The sequence below is a fragment of the Myotis davidii genome, unplaced genomic scaffold (genome assembly GCF_000327345.1).
Source record: "Myotis davidii unplaced genomic scaffold, ASM32734v1 scaffold955, whole genome shotgun sequence".
NCBI lineage: Eukaryota > Metazoa > Chordata > Mammalia > Chiroptera > Vespertilionidae > Myotis > Myotis davidii.
In genome coordinates, this window is record NW_006287066.1 from 360978 (window position 1) to 370562 (window position 9585).

General features: G+C 51.6%; 1 protein-coding gene across 1 annotated transcript in view; it reads left to right on the top strand.

Moving 5' to 3' along the window:
• HCN4 (hyperpolarization activated cyclic nucleotide gated potassium channel 4) overlaps positions 1-9585 on the top strand; it is a 49735-nt gene that overhangs the window by 2658 nt on the left and 37492 nt on the right. The window contains exon 2 of the mRNA XM_015560785.1: positions 150-427. Coding sequence (XP_015416271.1) covers positions 150-427 — 278 coding nt within the window. The remainder of the gene's footprint in view (positions 1-149; positions 428-9585) is intronic.

Sequence of the window (9585 nt, forward strand, 5' to 3'; positions counted from 1 at the left end):
AGGCGCATCTGCGGGAGCCTGGCCTCGCTGGGCAGCAGGGGCGGCGGCGGAGCGTGCGGCGGCAGCAGTCACGGGCACCTGCATGACTCCGCGGAGGAGAGGCGGCTCATTGCTGAGGGCGACACTCAGCCTCTTCGCCGCCACTCCAGCAGTCGCCGCAGTCAGCCTCCACCTCCTGCGAGCAGCCTTCGGTGGACACCGCTATCAAAGTGGAGGGAGGCGCGGCCGCTGGCGACCAGATCCTCCCCGAGGCCGAGGTGCGCCTGGGCCAGGCCGGCTTCATGCAGCGCCAGTTCGGGGCCATGCTCCAGCCCGGGGTCAACAAATTCTCCCTGAGAATGTTTGGCAGCCAGAAAGCTGTGGAGCGGGAGCAGGAGAGAGTTAAGTCAGCCGGGTTTTGGATTATCCACCCCTACAGCGACTTCAGGTAAGGGAGCCCATGGTGCTCCAGGCTGCCGCAGGCATGCTCCTTCCCTCGGCCCTACCTCTCAGCCGGAGTTAACTTACTTTCCTTTCTCACACTGGAAGCTCCAAGAGAAGTGAGGCACCTCTAGGCTCCCAGACATCCCCAGACCTCCTTCCTGCACAGTGCAGGGAACTTTCCTCTGTGTTCTGGGCTGCAGACCTTGGCCGCATTAGAGGCTGGCTGAAAAGGTGTTCCGAGCCTGGCCTAGCCCTGCCACCTTAAGCCATACATCTCTTCTGGGCCACGGAGTCAGTGACCATCCTAGAGACAGTCTGTTCAGCCTGAAGAACAGGGCCATGAAGGGAGACAGAACTCTTGGCAGCTGGGCCAGCTCCTTGGGTGCTGACCCCCAAGCTGTTAATATCTGCCTCTGGTGCCCTGGGGAGCTATAGTTGGAGAGGGAGAGCTGGACCTCTGGAGGACAGAGGTCACTGGGGCCTCATGCCCAGGATGAAAGTTCTCTGCATCCACCTTAACTCTGGGCCCAGTCCCTCATGCCAAGGGGTAGGCTGGCAGTAGATACCCTGGGTAGCTGGTATCCAGACTGGCAGGACAGGATGACCTTGCTCACAGTGGTCAGTGAAGATGCCCTATACCCTGACTGATGAGCAGCTGTCATGTGACCCCAAGTTTAGCCAGTGTACCGTCCTCACTCCAGTGGCCCAAGTTCCAGCAACTGCTAGGTCTTTCATGGGTCAGCTGTGAGTCCCCAGACAAATGGTGTGACTGCCAGCCAAGGAGAGGGACCTGCCCCCTCCTCCATTACCTGAGTCAGATACCACTGCACAGCAGATACCACTCCGGGCCTGTGCAAAAAGAGAGATTGGTGATTGTCTCTGAAGTTGAGATCAGGGATTCCCCTACCTCAATCAAGGTCTTGGGTCCCCCAGTGCTCCCCTGGGCTTTCTTGATACACAGGATTAAAGTGAGGGTCTGAAAAAACAGCCACTCTTTTGAGTTGGGTTTAATTCATTCTCTCTCTGAGCCCTGTCCTATATTGAGCTCTCTTACCTGCCTATCCTGCTTGTCTCCACTATAAATGAGCATTCTGTCAACTCAGAGCCCTCTTTGCAAACTCCAGGGAACTAGGTTTGTTATGAGAACAAAGCCATTTCCATCCAATGAGAGAGATTTTTCATGCTGGGAATGACCAGTCAGGTAACACTTAAAATAGATGGTGACTAGAGGGCCTCTCCCCTTTTTTTTCCTTTTCTAAAAATTTTTATTTATTTATTTGTTTTTTGAAGGACTGCTCTTCCTAACCTGAATGTCCAAAGTTCCCATCCCAGAAGATCTTCACATTGTGTGAATAAATGTGGGCCCTCCCACCAGGAACTGTGGCTGGTTCCCCGTGCCAGCTTCCTAAAATGTGGCCTCCCCTCTGGTCAGTACTGGGACTTGAGGACTCCAGCCTGAGCCAGGGAGGAGTAGGCAATCCTCTGGGTGTCCAGGGTTTCCCCTCTTCCCTCTGAACTCCCTGGTGGTAGTGGGAGGTAAGCTGTGCCAGTAGCAACCAGTTGAGATTTTTTGAGGGGCCCTCCTTTCCCTTTGCTCAGCTCCCCACCCTCTTTGTTGTCTGAAAGCCTCTGTTCAGGGTTCTCATCACCGTCCTGGGGTTGGGGACTGTGAGGGACCAACCCCAGGCACACCTGTCCTTCATCAACAATAGGCATTGATTGAACATTTGGGCACTGGGGTGTGCCTTCCCAGTCTCTCCTTACCCTGCATGGTGTAGAACTAGGACTGGGTTCACTGCATCAATGGGAACCTCCCCGCCTTCCTGATCTTCCTCTATCCATCTTAGCATGTCTGTCTGCAGTCCCCTGCTGCAGAATCTTCCACTGTCTGCAGGCCACCTGGGACTTGGTGGAGGGGGAGGTTGATGGGGTTAGAGAGGGGTGGATGCAGCAAGATTGAAAAATGGGCAACGTAAAAAGTCAGACTGGGCTTTGAATTTGAATTTGTCCAATAAGCAACAGGGCCCAGTAGCTGGAAGCACACATCCTCTGTGTGCAGCCTGGTAGTTGTCTGCTGCTGGGTGGGGTGTGAGGAAAGAAATCCAAGAAAGACCATCTGTGTGAGCTGCTGGAGGAGCAGTGGTCAGGCCTCTCCTGTCTCCAGGCCAGAGCAGCTGATGTCATTTCAGCAGGTCCAAGAGGCAAAGACCTAGCTAAGTCTTTAAGCTTAGAAACTGCAACACTCAACCCAACCTCACCCACTGCCCCTAACCCAGCGCCCAAAGCCTCAGTCCCTCAAGTTGCAGCTACTAATGGCGCTAATCCCATTGTCTAGCTCAGGCTTTATAAGAGCTTCTGCAAGCATTCCCCAGGCCAGTTGAGGATTTATTCATCATTTTGATGGGCAGGATGCATTGATCCAGCAGCATTGGTTTAATAAAGAATCGCTAGCAAACCATGATAGATTGAGTTTGTGGTTTGGAGTTCAGATCTTACTGTCATGGATTGCTTCCGACATCTCCTATTCCTGGGGGAAGAAGGTTGGTACCTTTTCTAAGGGCTGGAGAATGGGCTGTGCTCTGAGGGACCCACATATTTATTGGCCATGTTCAATGATAGGCTTTTGTTGGCTACCTCTGCTTCTCCTCAACCCCTTGCCCCCACCTCCACACACCATGCCCTGGCTACTCCCATGGCACCTCCAGGCTCCTAAGGCTTGTCTAGCCTCCCCTTCCCTCCTCTTCTACTACTCACTTGCCTTTTGAAACTTATATTTAAAGTTTGGTAAGGGAAGAGGCCAGGACACACAGCCCCTCAGGGCATTGTCCCCAGGCTCCCACCCAAGGTAGGTTGGGCTCTTGGGTCCTGGTCGGGTCCTTCCTTCCACATGAGCCATGTCCTGGAAGTTGGGCTTGGCAGTGGGAACCTAGAATAAATAAAACATAGCATCTACATGATCTTGCTTTTTCCAAGAGGAGAGAAAAGGATTGGGAACCCCATGTGAAGATGTATCTGGTTTTATTCCCAGAAGTTGGTCAGGCTTTCAAGGGTCAGGCTTTGAGGGGATGGAGGGAGGAGTGGGGGATTGTAGGCCTGGGGGTGTATATTGATGTCCGAGCAGGAGTCTGGGAATGTGTGGGTGGACATGGGGCTGGCAGGGAAGTCCTATGTGGGATGACAATCCTGGGGCTACTTCTGTTCTCCAAGCTCTATCTTGGCCTTGAAAATGGAGGCAGGCAAGCTTGGCCTTTCTCATCCCTCTGCCCCTTCCCTCTGCTAGCCTGAGCCTTCTGAAGCTGTGAGGAAGGGGAAGGGAAGAGAAGAGAGGGTCCTAGAGGGTCCTTTTCTTGAGGCAGAAACAACTGGGCCTCAAAATCATGGAAGCTGGGCCAATGGCCTCCTGTGCTGATAACTGGCCCTAGGCACTGCCATTGCCCACCTCACATCAGCTCCTCATCCCTGTCTGCTACGGGGCCCTGGTCAGGTTATAAGCCTTGTCTGAGCCTCAGTTTTCACCTAGGAAAATGGGAATCCCATTGCCTGTTATCATGTCAGACACAAATTGTGCAACTGTGGTCACCCGTAGAGGTGAGAAGCTCCAGCGCGCTGTCAGAGAGCAGTGATGCTGTGGTGAACCACACAGCCCCTGTCCACACTGCTTCCTTTCCTTACTCCTGCGCAGACTAGACGGGCCTCTCTCCTTGGCTCAAGCGAGTTGTTCTGAACCCGAATCAGAGGCCTAACTGAGAACCCGTTGGGAATCACAGTTTCTATCCAGAAAGATAAATGTACATCCAGACACACAATATCACACTCAATTTCTGGGATCTCTGGACCCCCTAAGTTGAAGACCATCTTGTGAACCTCACTCTAGGCCATCCCAGAAGAGAGTCCTGGCCTGGTAGGAGCAGGTGCTAGCTTCCTAAAGCTGGCTTCCCTGGTGCCCTCTGTAATCTGAGGCTTGGGCCTCCCATTGGCAGCAGTGCCTGAAAAAGAAAAGGTGCTCCGCTTGGGGACTAGTTTCTGTTCTGCTTCCTCAGCCCCACACCTATACCTCTCCCTTTCAACCATGGGAAGGACTGTTCAGGTAGGAGTTAGTGAGGCAGAAGGCAGCAGCTTTGGCTCTGGGGCTGGGGGGTTTGCGGCCCCTCCTGGAGTAGACCTTCCTGGGGCCATTGCCCAGAAATGCAGCTTCTGCTATCAGTGTAGAAAGCCAGGCTGAAAGTGCTGCAAGCCGTGGTGCTAGTGGAAGGGAAGGGCACCTTGGGACAGAGTGGAATTCCAAGGTGAGCTGCCTGGGTGGTGCTTTTGGCTGGCACAGTGGGCATCAGGATTCTCTCGTGATGAGGATATGCTCCACCTGATAAGACTGGGGCTAGTGGAGGGTATGCTCAGGCTGAAGTCTCCCTGGATGCTGATAATGCACAGAAACCCCATGGGGCAGGACCCTTACATTGCCGGGTGGGAGGCCTGGATTCCAGGTTCTCCCTGTTGCAAGGCTTCAGGCTCTGGTTTGGTTTCTACGTAATTAGGCAGGGGCCTCGCCCCTGTCCAGCCATGCCCCATTTGCTCCCTTAGCTGTTGCGAGCCACTGCAGGTGGCCTGCCGCCCCCCCGCCCCGCCCCCCCTCCACACAAACAATTTTAGGCTGTCTGCCTGTCCATCTTCTCTCCTCTCCCATGCTTTAGGACCCCAGGTCTTCTGGGATGCCCTCTCAGGTCACTGCATCCACCATCATTCCTCTCCCTCCATGGCATTTAAGTGGAGCTTGTGTTTATTATAATGCTGTGCTTCTCACACTGTCATGTCATCCAACTCACCTGGGGATCTGGTTAAAATACAGATTCTGACTCCTTAGGTCTGGGGCGGGGGCTGAGATTCTGCATTTCTGATAAACACCCAGGTGATGTGATGCTGCTGGTGCTCAGAACGTGCTTGCAGTACTGAAGTTCAGACCCTGTGCTTGTTCTGTGCTTAGCCTGGGCTCCCAGACTGAGTTCCCTGAGGGCACTGTCTTCTCCCTTTGACCTCCAGTGGTACAGCAGGGTGAATTCTGTGAACTGGCTGAGCAGACCTCAGCCACAGAGGTAGGCTGCAAACCTGGGGTGTCGGATTCACAGCCTTCCTCCATTCCTGCATGGCTGCTTGGACCCTGCTGGCCTTGGATGCTGGCTGTCGAGATGGAGTGAACAAGGGGAGGCAAGTGGTCAGAGGGCCCTCATTCATCCATCCTGTCTCATTGCTTTGGCAGCTTCTTTCCCGTTCTAAGGGCCAGAAGGGTGGGCCTGGCTGGAGGGTGGCCAGGGAGTGCAGTGACTACTGTGCTGCAGTGAGATTCCCGGAAAGGAATAGATGTTGTCAGTGAGAGTCGAGAGGTTCTGGGAGAGGAGAGCCAGTGTGAGGTGGCTCCGACTGGATGGCTGGGAGGACAGGAGCATCCTCTAAGAGCAGTTGCCTTGGCTCCTTAAGGTGTGGTGGGGGATTGTCTGAATCTTAATGCCATCCTCCCCTGCCCCATACATGCCTAGCAGACTCCCCTGTGGGCTGGGCTCATCTGTTACTTCTCTCTGCCCTCTCCTATCCTAGAAGAAGGTCTACCCAGTCTACATACAGATGATGGGGCTGACAAGTGTCATAACAACCTGAGTGGCCTGTGCAATTGCCACTCTCTGCAGCAGAAAATTCATCCCCAGTCCCTGGGGGGTTTGCCATAAAACTGAGGAAGCAGCCAGCTCCAGCACACACACCTCTTGGCTCAAGGGCTCTTACAAAGCTGCTACTGCCAGTTGCTAATTAATAGAAGGGCTACTGAGTCTGGCCAGGCCATCTTGCTTGAGCCCAGGGGATGTTGAAGAATCCACATTTCCCAGCCAAAGCAGGCCATGGGGAGGGCAGGGGCATTGCTTTGGCTTTGGAGAGGATGTTCTCTGCCAGCCAGGCTTTACTGAGAAAGCATTTTCAGGGACCTGGAAATCTGTGATTCTGAAGCCAAGGAGGCCACTCAGAAACACTCTCTATCAGCTTCTGTCCAGAATGGGGGAGGGAGGCAGCACAGAGAGGTGGTGAGCTCCCCATCACTGTGGGTACTGAGGCCAGAGGTTGTTAAACAGCATTTATCCCATGGACCAACTACAGTGCCCAGATGTGTTCTGTTTGGTCATAACAAATCTGAGACAATGTTTTAAAATGGAAAGATGTAACATAAAAATTTTGCTTTGGGGTTTCTCTTGAAAAATTGGAAACCCTGGCAGCTTTGGGCCCACATTCTCACCCCATAGAAGGGAGCTGGAGCAGACTAGAGGCTGCCCTCTTTAAATTGACTTCTGCTCTCCAACCGCCCACAGCCTACCTGTCCCACACCCAACAGTGTCACTTGTACACATTTAGCTGCCTGATCCCTGTAGGCATCTGAGTTTACAATCCTAGACTAAAACCAATAGAGACTAAGGGCAGGTGGGTTCACAGATCAGTAACCACCATTTATGAACCATCTACCATTTGCCAGACTGTGCTAATAGTTTTGTACCTCTTATTTCATTTACTTTCCATAGCATCCAGCAAAGTAGTCCTATTGTCCCCAATTTACAGGTAAGAAAACAGGCTTTGATGGGGGGAAAAAATATTTGCCCCAAAGCATGTAGCTAGAAAGAACCAGAACTGGCATTTGATCCTGGCCTCTAGGACTCTAAACTCATATTTATGCCTCCTTTCTCTTCCTTTTTTTTTATTAGCTTTAAAAAGTTAAATTACTAAAGTAGTTCAATAAAACATTCTCCTGAGAATAAAAACAATGCAGATAATGTTTGACCACACACATCATCTGTGTGGAGGGGCTGTGAGGAGCTGGAGTTGAGCTGGAACAGGAAATGTAACAGGTCTCAGAATACCAGCTACAGTCCTTCTATAATAGAAGTTTCAACCAAATTCACGATCAACAATGACAGATGGAAACACATGTGTGTCATTGGCATCAGCAAGAGCTTTATATGTATTGCGCGTGCATGAGTCAACTTAGCCTTTTATATATATAGAATAAACTTGCTTAATTAGACCTGCTTTCTGATTTAGCTAAACCTTTTTCCAGCCCAGTGAAGCACCCCAACTTCTCTTTCAGGTAATTGTCAGCAACACAGCAGTAAATATCAACATTAAGCAGACTGTTATCATAGATCATGCAGGGAGAACAAAGGGTAACACCTGGCTATAAAGCAAGTTGTGTTCCTGGGTTGAAGAAACTGCAAGGAGGCTAGTCGACAGGGAGAGGAAGCCGGGCACTGCTACGTGACATCATTATCCAGCACCCACAGCCACCATTTCGGGGCTGGGCTGTGGGCTGCATTTTGCGCCATGGCAGCGTTGGCTGCAATTTGGTGGGCTGTTGCTTCAGGGTGGTGGCGGGCCTGTGTCCCACTTAGGGAAAAGCCGAGTGTGCTTTGTGGGCACCAGGCCACGGTGTTGTTTCTCTATAAATGGCCAGTGTGCATCATGGCAGCACCTGTGTTGAGCGTCTGCCTCCTGGTGGTCAGTGTGCATCATAGTGACCAGTTGGCTGGGCAGAGGGACACTTAGCATATATATAGATTGGGAGCACAGAACTAGAGAGGGCAAGCAACCAGCCTGAGGTCACTGATAAGACTATGTCAGAGATGAAACCAAAACCCAAGTGAGTTATATAACATCTGGCTGCAAGGGTCTTACAGCCAACAGTCTCCTGAGGGTGTCCCCAGCCAGGGAAAGCTTTTACTTAATGCTCTTGTCATTGGAGCTTTAAAAAAAAAAATCTCCCTAGCCCCATGCCTAAAGTTTGGGGTGAGAAGTATTTTCAGGGTCTCTTCTTAATTTAAGCTCATCCAATGAGAAGGGAGTCTTTCTTTATCTGAAGATGCAGCATCTGGAGGCTGAGACATGCCTGTCCTAACCCCTCACTCTGGGGCTGTGGTTCCCAGGGATGCTGGGGTAGGATGCTTGCACATTCACTGGATGTGGCCAAAATCTCAAAGGTCTCCACTCCTGTCAGAACCTGCCAGGGGAGGAGCGAGATTTTGGAACCAAACCCAGTGACATTGATGCACCTGTCCCATGATAGGAATGATTGGGGTTCAAACGGGAAGGGGTCAAATAGACAATGGTATATATCTATGTTCTCTCCACCAGAGAAATAGGTGTTCACATGGTTTATTTATTACATCCTTCAGAGAAATGAGGAAGTGGAGTCAGTCTGTGGTTTAGAGCTCAATTTCTGTCCACAGTTGGGGCTCAGTGTGTGAACAGGGTCAGGGCTCAGTGTGTGAATAGGTTCTGGGGTCTGCATGTGAGCAGGGTCGGGGCTCAGCATGTGAGCATGTTGGGGACCAGTGTGTGAGCAAATCAGGGTTCAGTGTGTAAGCAGGGTTAAGGCTCAATATGAGGCCACAGTTTGGGCTCAGACTGATCAGGATTAGAGCTCAGTCTATGTTCAGGATCAGAGTTTAGCCTGGGACCAAGATAAGGCCTTGGTCTAAGGTCAGGAACTGGAATCCTTGAACAAAGCCTCTGAGCCAACCCAGTTCGTCTCTGAGACACCAGGTCTTGGGGCAATGTGGGCATGTTGCCAACCCCTCCCTTGTGCTCTCACCTTTAGGAATCCCTCCCTTCCTTTAAGCTCCCTGAGCTATACTTCTTAGTATCTGAGCCAGCTAATTGGCCAAATAGCTAATTGGTCCTTTCTGGGAGGTAAAGTATCTAATCTAATAAAAGACAAACATGCAAATTGACCATACCTTTACTACACCTTAAGCCATGCCCATCAGCCAATCAGAGCGACTATATGCAAATTAACCCAACCAAGATGGCGGCCAGCAGCCACCGAGCTGAAGCAAGCAGGAGGCTTGGTTTCTCCAGTGATGGAGGAAGCCAAGCTTCCCAGCTGGCTCTGAGCTCCACCGAAAGCAACAAAGTTTCAATTAATAGAAGGTAAATAAACCCCAGATACCTGCTTTCAGCCAGCCGTGGCCACGGAGCTGGAGCCAGCAGGAGCCGGCTCTGAGCTCCACTCAGAGCTACAAAGTTTCAATTATAGAAGGTAAATAAATCCCAGAATTAAAAAAGAAAAAAGAAAAAAAGGAGAGGCTGGGAGCTTCTGTTGCCGGGGAGGGTGGCCAGCCTGAAAATGGCCCTCAGCCC